Source organism: Hyperoodon ampullatus, assembly GCF_949752795.1.
Source record: "Hyperoodon ampullatus genome assembly, chromosome: 3".
NCBI classification, from domain to species: Eukaryota; Metazoa; Chordata; class Mammalia; order Artiodactyla; family Ziphiidae; genus Hyperoodon; species Hyperoodon ampullatus.
In genome coordinates this window covers 169,511,167-169,533,397 of record NC_136916.1, presented here as the reverse complement: position 1 = coordinate 169,533,397, position 22,231 = coordinate 169,511,167, and the positions used below count along the sequence as shown (strand labels likewise).

At 38.4% G+C, this 22,231-nt stretch overlaps 1 protein-coding gene across 5 annotated transcripts in view; it reads right to left on the bottom strand.

Moving 5' to 3' along the window:
* UNC79 (unc-79 homolog, NALCN channel complex subunit) overlaps positions 1 to 22,231 on the bottom strand; it is a gene marked incomplete at both ends in the record, with an annotated part of 255,665 nt that overhangs the window by 31,251 nt on the left and 202,183 nt on the right. For all 5 annotated transcript variants that reach the window (XM_079699486.1, XM_079699487.1, XM_079699488.1 and 2 more), the window contains 7 exons: positions 2,736 to 2,840; positions 9,218 to 9,328; positions 12,984 to 13,052; positions 16,629 to 16,802; positions 17,703 to 17,788; positions 17,877 to 17,989; positions 20,859 to 20,897. In XM_079699486.1, the coding sequence (XP_079555612.1) occupies positions 2,736 to 2,840; positions 9,218 to 9,328; positions 12,984 to 13,052; positions 16,629 to 16,802; positions 17,703 to 17,788; positions 17,877 to 17,989; positions 20,859 to 20,897 (697 nt within the window). The remainder of the gene's footprint in view (positions 1 to 2,735; positions 2,841 to 9,217; positions 9,329 to 12,983; positions 13,053 to 16,628; positions 16,803 to 17,702; positions 17,789 to 17,876; positions 17,990 to 20,858; positions 20,898 to 22,231) is intronic.

The window sequence follows — 22,231 nt, the reverse complement described above, 5'->3', positions numbered from 1 at the left end:
CTTCCAGACACTGTCAACCTGCTGGCCTTACCTCTCTCGAGGGCTACTTCACTAAGCCTAGTTCACCTGCCCTCTCCTCCAAACCAGGGCTGATCTTATTAACTTTTACGGTCAGTTGCATCAAAGTTACTTGTACTCAAAGGTGGTGTTGCTGCTGATGTGTCAAGAGGTAGGACTGGCCGATGGCAATCCCCTGGAAGAGATTCAATCTGTCTCTTCTTAGGAACACAGACATTTCCTGGCTACGCTTTGCTTCTGTCTCCCTCTTGGGCTGTCCAGCATCTTGGTACCATGGGAACCATTTCACTCCGACTATATCATGCCCAACATCCACTGCCATCACTTTCCAGCAGTCACTCCTCTCAGAAAGCATCATTGTGCCTGGGACAGCTCTTTAAACATGACTTAAGACCATTCTTCACTGAAAGTATACCAACTCTTTATTAAATCTCAAGCCTTTGAGAAAAACTCCGTTCTGTTCCCAAGGATTACTTGGGTATAAGGTGGGGGAGGAAGGGGACCAGTTAGTGGATATTAAATGGTTAATGACAAGGGTATTCCTCCTCTTCTCCCAGGTAAACCCCAAACTTGTGCACACCCTTCAGAAACATACAATCCCTTTTCTACACCACTTCCCTACTCAGTACACACCTCTGCTACCGTACCGATTACACTGCATTGGGAATTTTTGTTTCGATGTCAGCTACTCCTATCAGACAGGAAACTCCTGGGAGGAAGGGGCCATGACTTATTCATCTCTGTTTCCCCAGCACCTGGGCCAGGTCAGGGCTCCTAACGGTTAATGAGCTTTCCTCCATTTCCCAGGCTGAGCTGGCCACTCCCTCCTCTACAGTAGTTTATATACTGTACAGACTGTCAGTATACTGGTTAGCACATTATAAGGGTAGGGCCTATGCCTTTATATCTCTATATCCCCAGAACCTAGCCGAAGATAGGTGGTCAGTAAATATTTGTAGTGGGAAATAATGCTGAATAGTCAAGTATGGCCAGATGATGGAAGACCTTGACAATTCGGGTACCACAAGGTCACTGGAGGTTTTCGATGCACAGGGTGATATGATAAAAAGCAGAGTTTTAGCAAAATTCCTCTAGGCAGCCATAGGCTATAAGACTGGATTGACGTGGAGAGAAATGAATGGTGCAAAACGCTAAGAGCTATTAACGATAATCCGGGCAAGTGATGTGCGGGGCCTGACTATAGGCTGTGCTCTATACTGATTAGACCCTGTGGTCAGGTGCTTACACTACTTATGCCAGCTGTGTGATCTTGGGCTAGTCACTGAACCCCCCCCCGAGCCACAGTCTCCTCATCTGCGATACAGGACCAATTCCTCTCACGGTTGAAGCAGTGAGGGGGATATATAAAACCCCAGCATGCTGCCTGGCACTTAATAGGTGCTCCGTTAATTTCCCCTTCTCCCTCATCTCTCCAAATGACACCCAAGGTACCTAAGATTCAGGGAAACCTGTCTAGTTCCTTGATATCAAGCTCCATTTTCCTTCATTCATTTAAGCTCAACCTTGTAGGCCCAGACTCTGGGACTGGCCATAACGCTCCGCAAGGAGAACTGAAACAGCTGTGACACACTTCCTGGGTACTTTGCACAAAGGCAGTCTGAATGATACCCTGATCCCAGCTGCAGCTCATGACCAAGTCTTTAAAGCCAGGCTCAACCTTTGGGGTAAGAGGCAGGATCCCAGTTTACCTGATCCCTTGCTGACACCCCTGGCATGGCCAGCCTTTTTCTAAACCCATCCTCATGTGGTTATTCCTAAATTTATTCCATCTTTCTGCTGAAGCCTCCCTTTATTGCTTGAAGACGGTCAGCCTCTGGTGCTGAACTCCAACCCCAGGCAGAGTTTGGCCTGCACCCACCAGTCCTTTGTGACCCAGTTCAAATGCCACTTCCTTCATGACGTCTTCCCTGATTTCACACCCTATGAGGTAAGATGCCTCCTGCTCTTAACTCCCCCCTAGGACTTTATCTACATCTCTTTCTCACTCATGGCACTAATCGCAGCCTGTCTTGTGTGATCAAAACCTGCACACTTGCCTAAGATGCTGAGCTTAGGATGCCAGGGATGGAGAGCTAGAGCCTCTCGTAAGCAGCCCTACAACCAAAAGCATTAATCTCTGCAAGTTCTCTAAAGCCTGTCTGGTATGTGTTCAAGCCCTGCCCCCTGCCTTAGGGCTCCTGTGGTGCTGGTTCTTTCACACCCACATCCCACCCTGGTTGGACTCAGTCCGACCTGCCTTTTGACCATAGCTGGCTGGGCCCACCCCCACTTTCACTTCTGCTTCACAGAGATTTGGCGACCCATCCATACTCCTGAGACTCCGCGATCAGACCTCAGCCTCCAGGTCGCTCACTTTTGGCTTCGTTAGTCCTGCCTCAGCTCTGGTAGCCATTAATGGGTTGCCCCTCCAACCTACTGAATCATAAACTCCTCGCGGACACATTATCGTTTCATTCTTCTTTTTTGTCTTTCACAGAACTAGTTCCACAGTAGGAACAAAATAAATACTCCTTTTCTGGTCTTTTTTAGCCAGTGGAAGTGCCAAGTGCATAGTGATAGACAGATCATGGCTCACGTAAGATATATTATTTCTTATCTCTGGACAGACATTTAATTTATGCATATGTCCCACACCTTCCTTAAATTTTCCAAACATAAGTGAATTTCATGAAAAGTGAAATGAGGCATAAGCCTACCTGGACAAGCAGAAGGAGGTTTGTATCCGGTAAAGGAGATTTGAGCTTCAGCGCCTGCAGGAGTTCTAGAACAACACTACGAGACAAATAGAATTTATCCCTCTCCTAAACAAAACAAGAGAGAAGAAGGTAAGCGAATTTCTAAAACTTCAATTAGAATAGATCTATGTCTAAAGAGCTTCCAAAAGATTCACAGATCAGAAATAAGAAACAGTATTTTAAAATGCATAATGAACTGTCCTTAAGAAACAAACCCAAGAAAAAAGAAAAAGGGCATTTTTGTGCTTGTAATGAGTTTAGTGAAGCCCTGAGAACACATAATTTAACGGGTAAGAAAAAGATAGGCTACCTCTTAAAGACTGAAACCACGAGATTTGGTTCTTATTCACAGGGAGAGGTTCCAAGAACTGCAGAAACTAAACAAATCTAAAAGGACTTTTTTCGATAGAAAATGATTTAGAGAAAAACATGTAACACTGTTGAAAGGCTCTCATATCCTCTCAAAAGGAACTTACTTTTTAAGTGGACTATTTCAAGCATACAGAAAAATAGAGAGATGGAATGTATCATCTACCTATTACCCATCTTTGTTAAATCATAGCATTTTGCTTTATTTGATTTAATACTTTTTATCAAAAATCAAACATCACAGAAATAGTTGAAGCTACCTATACAGGGCTCTCTTTTCTTTCTCCCTTCCTTGAAATAGCCACTATTTTGAATCTGGTGCTTATTATTTCATGTACTACACTTTTACTACATATGTATACCTCCATTATAAGGCTTACTATTATTTTTGCTTGTTTTTAACTTTCTATAATGATATCATACAATGCATATCTTTCTTCAACTTATCACTTTGTACTCCATTATATTTTTGAAGTGAGTCCCTGTTGATACATATAGTTCTCATTCTTTCAACTAAACAGCTTAATGATGTTTTATTGTATGAACATACTGAAATTCATTGATCTGTTCTTGTTAATGCAATGCTAGAATATTTTCAATTTTGTAAGCTTTATTTATTGTCAAATATAGCACACATGCAGAAAAGTACATAAAATGTAAGTGAACAGATAAACAGATTAGCATAGATTGAACACTCATGTAATCAGCACCCAAGTCGGGTACACATCACAAGCACCTTAAAAGTCCCCTGTGTGTCCTTTCTTGATCATAACCAACTGATTGGAGACCCTGTAGGTCTGTATCCACTGTCTTTTCTTTCTACGCATTCTCACTTGTGGTGTCTTGCCTCCTCATATGTCTGGTTATCTTTGCACGTTGCATCCTTTATTTTAAAAATATTTTTAGAAATAATTTGAGGCCTGAAATGTTATCTTCCTCCAAAGAGCTTTCTGTTCATTTTTTACCAGGTACTGGAGGCACTAGTGATCCAGGGTTGCCTTAATACACATACAAACCTTGTAATAACGTATCTTGGGCCACCAAAGGTCTGGACAGGGATCTGTGTCCATGTGAGGACAACTTTACTTCTGGGTTATCTTTACTTAGTGGTCCTAGCCAAAAGGTGCAGGAGGTGCAGGATCAGAGAGTCTCCACTCTTGGGAGGTCCTGGATTCTGACTTCTTTCCCCCTAGCCTCCTGGATCTTCCAGAATTGTCACATCTTTCAGATAGGCAAACACCCCCAGAGCACAAAAAGGTCTTCAGTGGTAGGCTCACATCTCTGCATTTCTGTGTTCTCTCAGATCTTAGCCTGGTAACTCTATATCTGGTTAGCATTTTGATGATTTTTTAAAGTTTTCAGAGAATAGTTTGTTCACTTTTTTAAGAAACTTTTCAAATCCAGTGGGAGGATACATTCAAATTATCTAGTCCATCAGTATCAGGAGAGAAAGCCTAGGATATTTATTGGAATTATACTAAATGTATAGGTTATTTTGTGAGAATTAGCTATCTTTATTATGCTGGGTCCTCATTCACGAACATGAGATCTGTCTCCATTTATTTAACGTTGTTTAATAAAATTTTCTGGTTATCTCCATAAGATTCTTGCATATTTTTGTTAGATTCATTTTTTGTTGCCACAATAAATGCTATTTTTGAAGTATATTTTATAATCATTTGTAGCTGAATAATTAAAGGTAGATGATTTCTGGGTATTCATTTGTATCAGCATCCTTGCTGAACTCTCATAAAAGTTATAAAAAGGTGTCTACAGATAGATTCTCTTCAGTTCATTTGTAATCACATCATCTGTGAAAAGGAAGAGTCTTTTTCCTTTCTAATCCTTATACTTTGATTTATTCTTCCTGTCTTACTCAACTGAGCAGGACCTCCAGAACCATAGGAAATAGAAGCAGTGATAATGGCCATTCTTGTCTTACTTCTGATTTTAAAGGGACTACTGTTGGCATTTCGCTGTAAGTATAATGTTTCCTAGAGATTTCTGGTAGACATCCTTTATCAAGTTATCCCTTTTACTCTTAGTTTGACAAGATTTATCATAAATGGATGTTGAATTATATAGAAGGCTACTTTTGTATCTCTTGAGATAATGATAAAAGCTTTTCCTCCTTTAATCTGACAACATGGTAACATAAATAGATATTCTAATATTTAAACCAATTTTATATTACAAGAAAATCCTCACTAGGTCATGAGGCTTTAGTTTTTTTTTAATTTTTTAAATTGAAGTGTAGTTGGCGTACAATACTATATAAGTTCCAGGGGAACAATATATTTATTCACAATTTTTAAAGGTTACACTCCATTTATAGTTTTTATAAAATATTTCCTATATTCCCCATGTTGTACAATATATCCTTATATTTTATACATAATAGTTTGTACCTCTTAATCCCCTACCCTTATATTGTCCCTTCCCACTTCCCTCTCCCCACTGGTAACCACTAGTTTGTTCTCTGTATCTGTGAGTCTGCTTCTTTTTTGTTATATTCACTAGTTTGTCGTGTTTTTAGATTCCACATATAAGTGATATCATACAGTATTTGTCTTTGTTTGTCTGATATACTTCACTTAGCATAATGCCCTCCAAGTCCATCCATGTTGCTGCAAATGGCAGAATTTCATTCTTTTTTATGGCTGAGCGTGAGGCTTTATTTTTAATGCATTAACTTGGGATTATTCATTCAGAATTTTTGCATCTTTGAAGTATAACTGGCCTATAATTTTCCTTTCCCCTATTGCCCTTGTCTGGTTGGTATCAAAATTCTATTGGCCTCATAAGATATGTTGCAAATTGTTCCCTTTTTTTCTATTCTCTGTTTTAGTTTGCATGAAGTACAGCTCAATCTGCTCCTTAAATGTTTAACTAAAGTTGTCTTTAAAATTGGAATGGTTTTTAAACATAAAATAGATAGCTAGTGGGAAGCAGCCGCATAGCACAGGGAGATCAGCTCGGTGCTTTGTGACCACCTAGAGGGGTGGAATAGGGAGCGTGGGAGGGAGGGAGACACAAGAGGGAAGAGATATGGGAACATATGTATATGTATAACTGATTCACTTTGTTATAAAGCAGAAACTAACATACCATTGTAAAGCAATTATACTCCAATAAAGATGTTAAAAAAAAAGTTGGAATGGTTTTTAACTACTGATTCCATTTTTTCATCATTTAAGTCTAGCCATCTTTTTTCTGATTGTTACATATTACATTTTTTCTAGAAAATTGTCCCTATTTCCCAAGATTTTAAATTTACTGGCTAAATCTTCTCTTCATATTCTTCATCTCTTTATCTCCCTTTGCTGCATGCTATATAATTTCTTCAGATCTATTTTCATTTCACTAAATCCCTCTTTGGCTATGTCTAATTTGCTCTCTAACCTGTCCACTGAGTTTTTTTTACATCAATGACTATTTCATTTCTAGAATTTCTACTTTGTTCAAATCTGTCTGTTTTTTTTTTTAAGTGACTAGATCTTTTCTCAAGTTTTTAATTCATCTTTTAATGCTTATCATTTAGAGTATGCTTTTATAGTCTCTATCACATTGTTCTAATATTGGAAGTTCTTAGGGGGAATAATCTTGATTTTTGTTGACTATGCTAAAGTAGCTCATGGTGGATTATTTCTTCACATGTTTTGTAATTTTAGATCATGATCTCATGTTCATCCAGATTTTAATTATGGGAATCTTGTTGGGCCTAGGTTGAAGGCATATCCCTCCAGAGAGGTTTGAGGATTGATTCTGAGCTTGCTTCTGCCAGACACTCCAATGCAATTACTTGCCCAGCACCAATTTATTTGACTTTTGGGGGTTCACAGAGCATGCAGGTATTACAAATTCAAAATCTAAACATGTTCAAAGATAGGCTCATGTTAGTAATTCTCAAGGGAAACTACAAATCTTTCAGTTCCCAGGCTCAGACAGAGCCCATTGTTTGTCACCTCCATATAAGAATATATCCTTTCCAAATCAAACTTTTCTCCAACATATAGCCTTTCAAGGGTTCTGGCTTTCTCCTGGGGACAACTCAGCTCCAACTCCCAGCCTGAAATAGTCCCAAGACTTCATTTCCTTTCTCTGTATGGGCTTTAAAACTCAAGTCACTAAGGAATATAACAAAAAAGAAACCGACTCTCAGACATAGAGAACCAACTAGTGGTTACCAGTGGAGAAAGGGAAAGGGGTAGGGGACTAAGAGGTACAAACTATTGGGTATAAAATAAGCTACAAGGATATATTGTACAACACAGGGAATATAGCCAATTTTTATAATAACTATAAATGGAGTATAACCTTTAAAAATTGTGACTCACTATATTGTACATCTGGAACTTATATAATATTGTATATCAACCTATATATTTAAAATCATGTTTATTACATTTCATCCATCACTTCTAGCATTTTAAGTGGGACAGTTTTCAAGTTATCAAGACTGCCCGATTGCCAAATAGTCTCCAAAGCTGTTACCTTTCCATGTCTTTTCTTGGGCATATGAAGAGATGCTCAACATCACTAATTATTAGAGAAATGCAAATCAAAACTACAGTGAGGTATCACCTCACACCAGTCAGAATGGCCATTATCAAAAAAATCTAGAAACAATAAATGCTGGAAAGGGTGTGGTGAAAAGGGAACCCTCTTGCACTGTTGGTGGGAATATAAATTGATACAACCACTATGGAAAACAGTATGGAGGTTCCTTAAAAAACTAAAAATGAATGAAGAAGGGTAGATGACAACAGGAAGAGAGGCCACTAAAGTTATGATAGATTATGAGGGGATATAATGCATAATGAATATTTAAGACCAAAAATATCTTGAATTCAAAATAGTGGAAGGTCCACGGTCATCAATACTTATAGTACACAGCACAGAAAGTACAAACTCATTATGATTCCTCCTCTATAAAATATATAATTTAAACACATCAAACATAAAGAAAATTAAGAAATAAAATGACTTCTAAAAATAGAATATCTTTTCATTGTATTTGCTGTTTTGTCTTTTTTTTTAAGTGAAAAAAAGAAAAAAGTTATTTTTCAGGAAGGATTTGAAAGAAGAAAAAACTACTGATTATTTTCGTAGTTAGAAAACATATTGTTCCAGGCAGAGTAATAAACAGTTTATAATCATAAAGATTAAAGGGAAGGTTATCATGAAACACTTAACATGGTGGAATGGACACAAGATGGTAAGAAAGGAGACAAGGGTGTTTTAAATAGAATGAAAACCTTGATAAAAATTAGATTTTTAGGAGAAATTAAGGGCTTGTAGAAGTGGACAACGTGAATAAAGGAGTATTCTGAATGTTTAAGAGGGAACAACAGAAACAGAAACCCTATTGAAAATAAACTTGGAAAATTTGGAAATTGGAAAAGTAACATTTGCACATTGTTCTTAAGGACAGAAACGCTCTCAATTTGTCCTGCCTTCTGCTTTTCCATTAGGATAGTGTCTATCAGCACCAACAAGGCTGCTATATGCACTGGGCAAGCAGTACTTTTCCACTTCCTCAGTAGTGGGGCAGGGGATACTAAAGATAATGCAATAGAGAAACCATTATCAAAGCAAGATGACAAAAGATGAGATTACAGTCTCAGAGGCCAAGAACCCAGAACTGGGGAGACAGACAAATGATGAGAATTAAGGAGCTCTCCACAGGCTTTTACAAATGACAAGCTGATATTTTTCTACTTCGGGTATAAAATTGATATGTACTGATGGCTTGCCCACTAATCATAGGATGGTGAACTTGAAAAGGACATTAGAGGTCATTTAGACCATTATCTCATTTCATTCAAAATACCTCTTCTCCTCTAAGCCATATGACCCTCAGTTCTCCAAATTTGCATATATAACGTATAGTTTATATATTTGTGTGTGCAAAGTGTTTCCTTCTAATGATTTTTATTAGACCTCAGTAGAATTACTCACTTTTAACTATACTGAGGCAATTAACCTAAGAGGGATTTGATACTGATTAGAAAGAATATGTTTCTGTCAGTTTTTTGTTTCCCAGGGACACATAAACACACATGCAACCTTACCTTAGTGAAAGCTCGGTAACATAAGCCACACACCTCCACCAGGTAGGCCAAAGTGAAGATGGCATTCTGAATTACAAAGCTGAGCAGTTTTGAAAATGGTTCCAACAAACTCTGCAATGAGATTGGGGCCAAAATAAAACCAAAGTCAATTGCTGATTCTTTCATTAAAAAAAAAGTATTAAAGTCTAATGATACCTTAACTAATGGGATCACTCTTTCTTAATTTCAAATCTGTTGCCAGGTGGCTACTGTAGCAACCCTGTTTGTCTAACAAGAACAGAACTGAATCTTCAATCAATGGCTCAAAGAGCATGACTTAATCATTTTATTGCTAAAAAAATCCATTTTTTCCATGTGGCATCATTTATGAACCTATGTAACTCCAATCTTATCCTCATACCCACCCCCAGCAATCAAGACTCTGTGAGGTTTGCTTTAGGATCTCCCACTCTATTTCTCTGAATCTTTAGGCATGTGTGAGTTCATCAGACCCAGCTCCTCTAGAAGCCTGTCATCTCAGTTAAGTAGCACAAACCACCCTTGCACGTAAGTACCAAAGCACTATTAGCTTAGATGAAACACATCAGGACCCAGCTTCCTGCCAGTGTTTACCAGGAAGGCTGTCAGTTTTGGTTTCCCCATCTGAATCCCACCCCTAAAGGGTCAGTTTTAGATCCTTATGCTTTCTTAAGTCATTTAGAGACATTTATTGGGCACCTACTAAGTATCAGGCAGAGTTACATGCTTCTGTATCGTTTATCTCATTTAAATTTCTTATAACAATCCTGGGGAGACAGTATATTATAATAATTAATGACACAAGCTCTAGAATTTCACACCAGTGTTTGCAAAGTTTTGCTCTCTGTGACCTTGAATAAGTGATTTAACCTCTCTGGACTTAATTCTCTTCCCTGTAAAATGAGGATAATAATGACCTCCATCTCAATAGTGTTGTGAGAATTAAAGAAGATAATGTATGTAAAGCACTTGGCAACAGGGCTTCCCTGGTGGCGCAGTGGTTGAGAGCCTGCCTGCCGATGCAGGGGACACGGGTTCGTGCCCCGGTCCGGGAAGATCCCACATGCCGCGGAGCGGCCGGGAGCCATGGCCGTTGAGCCTGCGCTCCGCAACGGGAGAGGCCACAACAGCGCGAGGCCCACATACAGCAAAAAAAAAAAAAAAAAAAAATTAAAAAAAAAAAAAAAAGCACTTGGCAACAGTAAGCCTTGCATCACTGTTAGTTATGAACTGCACCATAACTCTCTGAAGCTTTACTATCCCCATTCTTCAGCTGAGGCAGTTAAGCAGGCAAGTAACTTGCCTAAGGCCATACAGCCATTGAATGGAATTCAAACTCAAATTCCAGGGCAATTTTCCAAAGGGACAATTGCTCTGTAGGGAAGACAGGATTTTAATTGAGCTCCAAAAGACTTCAATGCTGTGATTTCCACTAGTTCTCAACCTCTATGGTCCTAACTATCTGGATTATGAAAGTAATACATGCTCAGTGTGCAAATGCAGGATCTGTAGAAAAGTACAGATAAGGAAATAAAAGTCATCCATTTTCCCGTCACCCAGTGATAACATTTTGATATATTTCTCTTCATCACACACCAGTTTACTCAGTTGAAATCTTACACGTATATTTAATACTACATTTTGTTAAGATAATAACGTACGAAATTTCCAATGCTATTTAATTCTTCATAAAGATCCATTTTAATGGCCACAAAAGTCAGATTTTATTATATATAACATCTCAATAAATGTTTTTGCATGAACTTTGCATTTTCTTTCTTAAAATAGATTCCCAGAAAAAGAATGACTAAATCAAAGAATATGTGCATTTTTGAGGTCCTTTTTCCTTATGGATACAAAAATGAATTCATCACATGATAGCTGCCTCTGAGGATAGGAATTATGTTTGTTATTTGTATTACCCGCGAAACCATGTAGTGCTTTCCATACAGAAAATCTTAGAGACACTCTTTGAAATAGTACTGTTGATTCAGTATTGTTTGCTTTGTATAAATGTTGTTGCCTTAAAACACTAATAATGAATGAACAGGGATAGGGATAGGAATATGTCTCTGGTTGATATACATCCTTATTGGTCAAAAGAAGAAACCTGAATTCAGACCTATATAGAAACTTGCTCTTTTATCTAGCAAAGCAGCATGGTAATGGGGCAATATGGTACAACAGACAAATAAAAAAGCTTGAAATCAAAGGACCTAGATTCAAGTCTCAAATCTTCCAGTAACCAGCTCTGTGACCTTGGCCAAGACACTTCATCTCTCTGAGCCTGTTTCCTTATCTGTAAATGAGCAGACTAGACCAAATGATCTCTATGCAATTTTCCAGCATAAACCATGAGTCTATGCAAGCACAGTCAAGGTAAAAAGTTACAGGGGATGTGGCTTCTTGGTATATTAACTAGTAGCTACAAGCCATTGCAATACAAATTATTGCACTATTGCATATAATGCAGCCTGGGAATGTAGCCAGGAATACAAAAGTAAATGAGACACAGTACTAGACTTCATAAAGCTCACAGGCTCACTGGGGAGACTTCAGTATAATATAACTGCTCATATAGAGAGCTCTGTCAGGTATCGTGGGATCTGATATAGGAGGAAGTTGCTAGAGAAAATGTGAACCTTTTTAAAATTGGAATGGAATTCAGATTCTCATCTTGAAGAATGAGAAGGAGTTCACTCACCAGCAAGGGTATAAAGCATTTCAGGCAAAGGAAATGGCCTAAGCAAAGGCAAGGAAGTATGAAATTAAATAAGATTATAAATGTACAGCAATTAGCACAATGTCTGCCGTATGGTAAGTGCTCAACAAACAGTGGTTATTGTTTGGATGATGATAATGATGATGGTTCTGAAAGTACGCAGGAAGCACAGGGATGGGACAAGTAGCCAAAGACTAACTAGGAAAGGTAGGCTTGCAAGTTAATGAAGTACCTTCTTGTATGCTCCATTAAGGAAGTTGGACATTATCTTAAAAGAAGTGAGACGTGATCAAAGATTTTAAACCAGGAACCAGTGCGATGAGGTCTGTGTTTGGAAGGATCATCTAGTTCATAGTGTTGAGGGTGAACTGGTGGACATGGCCCAGGACTAAAAGGACCAATGATATTGTAATCTATTAGAGTTCTTCACACTAGGCACTTTCAGAAGGTTAAAAGTGGCAACTAGAGATTATCATACTAAGTGAAATAAGTCAGAAAGAGAAAGACAAATACCATATGATATCACTTATGTGTGGAATCACTTATATATCACTTACATGTGGAATCTAAAATATGACAGTGAATCTATCTATGAAACAGAAACAGAATCAGGGACGTAGAGAATAGACTGTTGGTTGCCAAGGGGTGGGTGGTGGGAGAGAGATGGATTGGGAGTTTGGGATTAGTAGATGAAAACTGGTATATCTAGAATAGATAAACAACAAGGTCCTACTGTAGAGCACAGAGAACTATATTCAATATCCTGTGATAAACCAAAATGGAAAAAAATATGAAAAAGAATGTATGAATATGTATAACTGAGTCACTTTGCTGTACAGCAGTAATTAACACAACATTGTAATTCAACTATACTTCACTAAAAAATAAATTTTTAAAAAAGGTTGAAAGTGAAGCATTCAGTATGTGATAACTATTTCTTCAGTATTGCTTGCTATATGCCTGTCTTTTTAGGTTAAAAAAATAACCAAATAACCAATTGGTTATGTTTTTCTGAAACATACATACCCTTGTGGCATTGGTAGAGGGTATCTTCAAGAGGCAAATCATAATTCTCAAACTGGAATCTAAAGAACACTATGAACAAATACAAAAAAAGTAAAAGTCAGTACTCTTCTTAACATATCTTTTGCTTCATATATTTCCTCTAAGCATTTATTTTAGGGAAAAAAAATCTGAAATATAGCTGCCTCCTTACAGTTTTCCATGCCATATATTCACGTTGAAAAAAAAATAATTCTTAGCTTTAAAAATTTCATTAAACCATTAATTAAACAGTGTTAAACAATTAAATAATATTAATTGATATTAAATGTGCCCAATCCTAAAGAGGTCTATTAATTTGTGAAAGGCCATGTTGAAAAAAAAATACCTACTTAGATCAATTTAAAACCATTAGGCTTATTAGTCCAAATAAAGAACGTTTCATCTGTCATTTCTCTGCTACGAAAAGATATAACAATAACCTAAGAAAAAGCAGTAAAATTCCAACAAGAGAAAATCATGCCTCACAAATCAAGTAGCATATTTTGGCACAATTCCACATCAAAATGTACTTTTAAAATAATGTGTACTGGGTTTGGGGGAAAATGTTATAGCAAGGATAAGCAATGATATTATTTAACATTGTTAAATATATGAAAATAGCAGGTTACAGTGAAATCTCTGCAGCTGTGTACAATACGAACCTCTAAGATAGTACAAATGAAGCCAGTGTTTCTCCAAGTATGATCCCTGGACCAGCAGCACCTCTATTACCTGGAAACTAGTTGGAGTGCAAATCCTCAGGTCGCACCCCTACTGAACCAGAAGTTCTCAGAATAAGGCCCAGGAGTCAGATTTTTAGCAAGTCCTTCAGGGACACTGACACACACTGATGTTTGAAATCCACTTCTCTAAATTGATGAGAACAAACTACAGAAGGTCTTTCAATGGCTTAATGTTTTCCCCAGAGATTAAATACACAGCATAGGATGATCAGAGGCAGTGCCCAGACAAAATCCAGCAGGGCAAGTTTTCAGATAAATGCTGAAAGCATTTCACAAGTATCAATACCTTCTAAGGGAACCATTGGTCTATTTAATCTGCTCAATACCCATAGGAGTTGACGTGACATTTACATTACTTTAAACCAGGGGCTGAAAACCGGCTGCTCATCAGGTCCCCACAGTGACCTATGAAGGAAGTCAGGAAATATCTTAGAAAACGTGGGGAGATGAGGACTGCATTCTCAAATAACAGTTGGCTGGAGTGGAGTAGCAGCTGACCCCATTAGAAAGGACTGGTGCTTTCCAGTTCTCAAGGGTCTCAATTCTCCTTCTTATCTCACTGCACTCCACTCATTACCCTTGCAGTCAGGGTCCCTTTGGACAGGACTGATTGTTACAAATTAGGTTTACTAATTGTTTCCAGCTGGCAATGCTTCCAACTAGTCCATGTTCAAGTTAAATATTTTCATTAGAGCACCGCCCTACAGGCATTTGAATTTGCCATGCCTGCCCCACGACTTCTCTAAAAGTGTGTGGCTCCTAAGCAATGAATGGCCCTGAAGGGCTCTCTGCTCCTAGGGAGGGTCCATGTGGTCGTGTTAAAATGCATGCACTTGAATATTTTGGTACATGACTGTTTTTGAATTATGGTTTTCTCAGGGTATATGCCCAGTAGTGGGACTGCTGGGTCATATGGTAGTTCTATTTGTAGGTTTTTAAGGAATGTCCATACTGTTCTCCATAGTGGCTGTATCAATTTACATTCCCACCAACAGTGCAAGAGGGTTCCCTTTTCTCCACACCCTCTCCAGCGTTTATTGTTTGTAGATTTTTTGATGATGGCCTTTCTGACCGGTGTGAGATGATATCTCATTGTAGTTTTGATTTGTATTTCTCTAATGATTAATGATGTTGAGCATTCTTTCATGTGTCTGTTGGTAATCTGTATATCTTCTTTGGAGAAATGTCTATTTAGGTCTTCTGCCCATTTTTGGATTAGGTTGTTTGTTTTCTTAATGTTGAGCTGCATGAGCTGCTTGTAAATTTTGGAGATTAATCCTTTGTCAGTTGCTTCATGGACTTGAGGATACAGGGAGGGGGAAGGGTAAGCTGGGACGAAGTGAGAGAGTGGCATGCAATATATACACTACCAAATGTAAAATAGATAGCTAGTGGGAAGCAGCTGCACAGCACAGGAAGATCAGCTCCGTGCTTTGTGATCACCTAGAGGGGTGGGATAGGGAGTGTGGGAGGGAGGGAGATGCAAGAGGGAAGAGATATGGGGACATATGTATATGTATAACTAATTCACTTTGTTATAAAGCAGAAACTAACACACCATTGTAAAGCAATTACACTCCAATAAAGATGTTAAAAAAATGCATGCACTTGATTTCCTAAGTGTATATGTACAATAGCTATGTACATACATAGTTTCAAAGTACCAATTCTCTTTGCTTGGATTTATTCAACTACTCTAGATTTCTGGATAGAGAAGAATCACAGGATGTGAGAGATGGCAAAGATCTCAGTATTCCTGCTTCTTACAGTAATTTCAGACTCAAAGAAACCAGCATACACCAAGGTAAGGGTCCCTGAATTATCATCCTTACAGACCTTATTTGGGGTCGCATTTTCCAAATTTGCCAATTTGGGAAAAGGTATTATCAGAGGTGGTTGGTCTTTTTAAAACATTTTACATATATGTAATATTCATTTCAGAAGTAGTGCTGCCAACGTGTAACTTCACTTGTCAGATCCAGTTTTGCTGCAAGTTGAATAATTTTATCTGTGACCTGGATAAAGCACAAAAAGCTTGTGGAACCAATGAGGTTCAAAGACACAGCAATGGCCACTCCCAGCTACCTCCTTTCTCCCTGCTATAGAGACCTGAATGCCTCTAATTCACCCTTGTTCTAGAAGGACTCTAGGAGTCTGCTAGTGAAAGGACACTGGATTGCGAGTCAGAAGATTTGAGTTCTAATATTTACACTGCCACTATCTCTCTGAATTTGCAGTTCTCCATGTGGAAAATGGGAGCATTGGAAAGGATAGTTTTTATAGGTCTCTTCCAGTTTTGACAGTATAGGATTCTGGTATTGCATTTAATGGGCTCATATTGAAAATGTTCCTGAGGCTACCAGATTTCTAGCTAGGTAATTTTGTGTGTATTCTTGGAGGGCGGTATGGCATTGGGCAGGGGGTGAGGGAGGAGGGGGAGGAGGAGTAAAGCTGTCAAATAGAAAAATATCATCTTGGTCTTTCAAGTACTTTATTCACACACACAAAAGCAATCACTTCCCTTTAGATAATGCTCTAAAATTGAAGTCCTACATTATATGTCTGGTCTCCTTTTAGATGAAACTATTATGTTTTTATTTAATATCCTTTTGAGGAAAATTTCTAGATAAACACAATCTACTAACGTCTTCCTGAACTTTTTTATGTTTTACTCAACTGGAAACATGAAACCACTAAGTCAAAATGTCCACTGCATATTACTGTCAATCTGTAACATTTGAAGAGAAAACCTAAAGAACACTCTCTACTCTGTGGCTAACAGAGACTCCTTATAGCCCTTTATGAAACATTAAATCACCCAAGACCCAGATGATCTGCAAACAGTAAGGAAGTAATTTAAAAGGAAATCCTGGGTTCAGCTTACCTTCAGAGGCAAAACACAAGGCAGCTTGGCAAAAAAAGTCTGAAACTGGTTGCTGATGATTGTCCAGAGGCTACTAGGAGAATCCATGGGCAAAGCTTCCATGAAGGTAGCAATGTTTTCCAAACAGCGTATCATAGCACCCCCTGCTGGTAAATTCTTTTTGTTATTTAGACCCTAAAAACACAAAGCATAGGCAATCAACTGCTGAAACAGTGTGGGAATTCATACAGCTATTTGGTGAAGATCAGTTTTTAAAAATCATATATTCACACTATAAACATGTGTTGTGTGCCTGCTATAAAGGCTAAGCATTGTAACTTCAGGAGTACAGGGAAAAATGGACGAATCCACACAAAGTTAGGGGGGAAACTTGTGATCTCCGACTCAGTGAGAAAGGGTGAAATGTGAGCAGAAAATTAGAAACACCTTTTAAGGATCTACAGTTGGTGTGGTTAGGTGTTAAGAAACGCAGTGAATGATGCTTGTTGGAAACTCCACCGGCCAAAGACTGAGGATGACTACTATAGCAACAGCAAAGTCCCTACGGCAATCTGACAACCCTCCAAGCTAACTGAAAAAAGCTAATAATAAGCAGAGGACAGGAGACAGACTCCAAGTAAAGCGATAGAGCGAATAAGCTGTGGAGGTGAGAAGTAGCTTCAAGTCTCATGATACAGAAAATAAGCAGACTTCGAACCCAGATCTTGTGATACAACAAACAAACGGTGAAGCTGAAACTTGAATCCAAGTCTCGTGATACAATGCACATGGATCCACGCACCAGCCATTTTAAAAGCTGGAGAGTTTTGTGGAGGTGAGTGTTCCACGCCTGGCATCCACCTCTTAGTGAAGGGGTCCAGAAGCTTCAAGTAAATTGTAAGTCCACACTAAACAGCAGTGTCCAACTGACACTATTCTATGCGTTGGCAATTTCCACTTTTTAAATTTTTTAATTTTAAATTACTTAAAATTTAATTTGACATTTAAAATTTAATACTTAAATTAAATGACTTTGAATTGCTTCCTCAGCAGTGATTTCGGCAGGGGCTCAGAGTGCCGAGAAAGCAAACCTACCTCCAAGAGCTGACTGAGGACAGCAACAGAGCTCAGCTCATTGAAGTCCATCAGAGACGTGGCCAAGGTCCGTAAAAAAGTCCCATCTGGAAAGACAACAATCAGATTTAGTAGCATTTGGGTTTCAGCGACTAGCCACGCCTGTGGTGTCTGGATTCCCCATGGATGAATTACCTTTGATAGTGCTCTGGAACAGCTGCGGGAAGATGCCATTGGGAGCCAGTTGATGGAAGATACAGCGCAGGAACTGCTTAGCCACCCCCGCTGCATTGCCGGGGAGCATCATGCTGGCGTTGACCAGGGAGAGAAAACACAAGGAATCTTGGAGCAACCAGCATGAGTTCAGGTATTTATTTACTTATTTATTCACATACACATCAGTCCTCTTATGGAATATCCCACTGTCATTTTCATTAGTAAGATGAAATATTCTAGTCACATGGAATCCCTGTTAACGATACGTTTTTAGAAAGAGGGAACCAGGTAATGCCAGAGTTGCTCTCAGACTAATTCCAGCCACCCCACTGTACAGATGAGGGTTCCCAGCCAGAGAGAAAAGGTGACCTACAAAGGCTACAAGTCCAGAGAATGGCAGAGTCAGGACTAGAATCCAGGATGGGGATTATCAGCAAGATCCTCTCAGAAAGTGTCACTGGCTAAGAGAGACAGCCCCTCTGAGGGAAAATGCAGGGAGGGAGATGTTCATTCCTACTGGAAGATCTGGGAAGTTTTCTTGGGGCATCTGAGCTGGTACTTGTAAAAATGTTAGGACTTTGATATGTGCAGTTTTCCCCTTTACCCTCTGCACTACCACTGCATGTCAAAACAGGGAGCCAAGAGATGATTCTTTGGCCTTCCCCCTTAGACCAAAGTATCAGGAAGGATGTTCCCAGAGGTGATTGTAGCTGAGTTGCTGAAAAGAAGGAGGAAATCAAAGAGCCCAACTGGATAACTAGTAAAAAAATCTGTCTTGCCTAATTGTTTCTTTCTGCCTTGTCTACCCTGATATGCTGGCTCAAACTTATAGGTCAAAAATATTCTTCAGGAAGAAATGACCCCAAACTCTCACAAACTCTTTTGAAAATTAGAAAAGGAGAGAACCCTTCCCAGTTTGTTTTATGAGGCCCTAAAACTAAAATCAGATAAAGCATTACAAATAAAACAAAACAAAAACCAAGAAGGAACAAAATGAAAAGAAAAAGGACAGACCAATAGTCCTCATGGACATTGACTCCAACTGTAGATAAAAAGGATGATTGACCACGACCAAATAGAGTTTATCCCAGGAATGTAAGAATGACTTAATATTCAAAACCCAATCAATGCAATTCAATATCTTAAAGAATTAAGGGCAAAAACCATAGTTATTTCAATAGATAACAGAAAGTGCATTTGATAAAATTCAACATGCATTCATGATTAAAAAAACTCTCAGCAAACTAGAAATAGAAGGAACTATCCTCAGTCTGGTAAAGGGCACGTATGAAAACCTATAGCAAACATAATTAATGGTGAGATAGTAAATGATTTTCTTGTAAGAGCAAGAACAAGGCAAGGATGCTCATTCACATCTTTAGTATTATACTGGAGGTCCTAGCCAATGCAATAGAGTAACAAAAAAATAAAAGGCATAAAAATCAGAAAGAGGTAAAACTGTCACTATTTACAGATGATATGACTTTTTACATACAATTGCCTTTACATTCTAAGGAATCTAAAAAACAGCTACTACAACTAATAAGTGAATTTAGTTTATTACATTACAATATTAATACAAAAAATTGTATATTTGTATATCAGCAGCAAAAACTTAGAAAACAAAATTTTTTTAAAAATTTCATTTACATTGGCATTAGAAAACCAAAATTCCTGGGAATAAATTTAACAAAAGCTATGCAAGGTCTCTACAATGAAAACCATAAAACATTGCTGAGAGAAACAAAGACCAAATGAAATGACAATAGACACCATGTTTATTAATTGAAAGACTCAATATTTTTATATCATTTATCCCCAAACTGACTTAGAGTCTGAATAGAATCCTAGGAGGCTTCCCCCCCAGATTGAGAAGCTTATTCTAAAATTTATACGGAAATGTAAAGAATCTAGAATATCCAAATCAACCTTCTTTAAAAGGATGACCAAAGTTGGAGAATTCAAAATGACTTCAAGACTTACTATACGGCTACAGTAATCAAGACAGTGTGGTGCCAGCACAAGGATCAACGTATAGATCAGTGAAACAGGATAGAGAGCCTAGAAATAGACTGAACCTAATATGGTTATTTGATTTTAACAGACACCAAAGTGATCCAATGGGGACAGGGAAAGTCTTTTTTTTTTTTAATGGTGCTGAAATAACTAAGGTATTCACATGGATAAAATGGAACTTCAAGCCCTACCTCACACCATACATAAAAATTAATTTGAGATGGATCATGTAAATGCTAAATATAAATGCTAAAACCATAAAACTTCTACTGGGAGACATTGGAAAATATATTCTTGACTTAAGGATAGGCTAAAGGTTCCTTAGACAAACAATAAGAAGGAATAATCATAAGTTGTTTTAAAATTTTAAAATATTAGACTTCATCTAAATTAAAAACTTCTCATCAGAGCTTCCCTGGTGGCCCAGTGGTTAAGAATCCACCTGCCAATTCAGGGGATATGGGTTCGAGCCCTGGTCTGGGAAAATCCCACATGCCAAGGAGCCACTAAGCCCGTGGGCTGCAACTACTGAGAGTGTGCTCTAGAGCCCGTGAGCCACAACTACTGAGCCCACGTGCCACAACTACTGAAGCCTGCACGCCTAGAGCCCATGCTCCGCAACGAGAAGCCACCGCAATGAGAAGCCCACTCACCGCAACAAATAGCCCCCGCTCGCCGCAACTAGAGAAAAACTGAGCGCAGCAATGAAGACCAAACGCAGCCAAATAAATAAATAAATTTATTTTTTTTAAAAAAGTATTTGTTGACTGAAATGAGTGAATGCAGGATTGAAGGTGTGAACAGAAAATGAACGAGTTCTCTCTGGAGCTGCAACTGAACCTAACCATATTCCTCCCGTGGTAAACGCTCTAGCGTTTTAGAAATGGATGAACATGCACAGGGGACAAAAAGAAAGTGAGATTTGAGCTCATTTTAGGACCTTACCTTTCTGCTTGATTAGAAAAAGTTGTGCTGGATGCCAATCTAGGAAATAAAGTAAACAGAGTCACATGAGTATCTTAGGTTTTCATGATGAAATGCATGAGTACTGTATGCCGCACTGTAGCTCCCATTTAGATGGGGGACATGTAAAACCATTGACAGTTCCCTTGACCAGGGACAGAGGATCCACTCAGGGGTCAATCTCCAGGGTTGAATTTAATCTAGTTTCTTAAATCTGCTTTCTGCATCAAATCAGATATTTCCATGGAGATGCATACAGTTGAGCTAGTTGAATAGCACCCAGTCAATCTACAAACATGTCCTTTGCAGCCAGGTTAGACAGATAACAGAACAGTATTTGACCCAGCCCATCCCCATATTAACTCAACTCAAAATTCATTTCTTTGTATACAACCTCTGAAACCTCACCGCAAACAAACCACAAACTGTAAAAGCCTCTGTAAGATAGCAAAATAGGTAATGGGTATTTGTCAGCTAATTGTTGGGCTGAAATGACATATTGAAAAGAGAAATGTATTAGGTTAAGCAATCAATATATAATATGTAATTTTTGAAAAATGTAATTATATGGTTCTATATGCATGGAAATATTCTAGATGTATAGAAAGAAAAAGAATGTAATAAATTCGTGGGTTTAGAAAAATATGTCTTGATCAGTGAGATATTGAAGAAACAAACAAGGAGAATGCTAAAAATTTATTTACTTAAGACCACAACAGTGAATCGAGTCAAGAATGCATTTGGACAGGAATAGAGGGTCCAGCACCAGTAACACCAGACATGATTCCCAGTTTCTTTGGTTATGGTCTCTCTCATACTAATGACACTACAATGAATAGATAAGCACTGGCAAATGAAATCAACAGTAATTAAGGGTGCAGCCAATGTGATCTTGAAGGCTGCATCTAGAAAAAGGGGTGGGTAAATTTTAAGAGAGGTCTAAGTAGAGAGCAAAATATGAAATCATATGGAAAGGCTTGGGTGATAAATGAAAGGGATGTGCTGAACTTACACATTCTTAGAACACGCTGGAAATAGTTCCTGTGGGACTAGAATAAACTCAAGTGTTCGTAAATCCACATTGCCTCACCTGGAATTGAGGTATGCAAGGAAACCCTGAATCAGGTGACTACTGAATCTGCTTTCTTGGTAGGTTTGTTTGCCAAGAATTGGGCAGCTTGCTTTAATGCTCTCCCCGTCTCTTGCTAGTCTGCCCAAAGGAGGTACAGATTTAACGATTTTTATATGTAAGTATGTAAAAATGTATCTCTATTGTTTTTCCTTTGCTTTTCTTCAAAGCTTGTTTGTTTCCATCCTAAAAATTGGCAATGCTTGAACGTGATTTATTCTCCCTT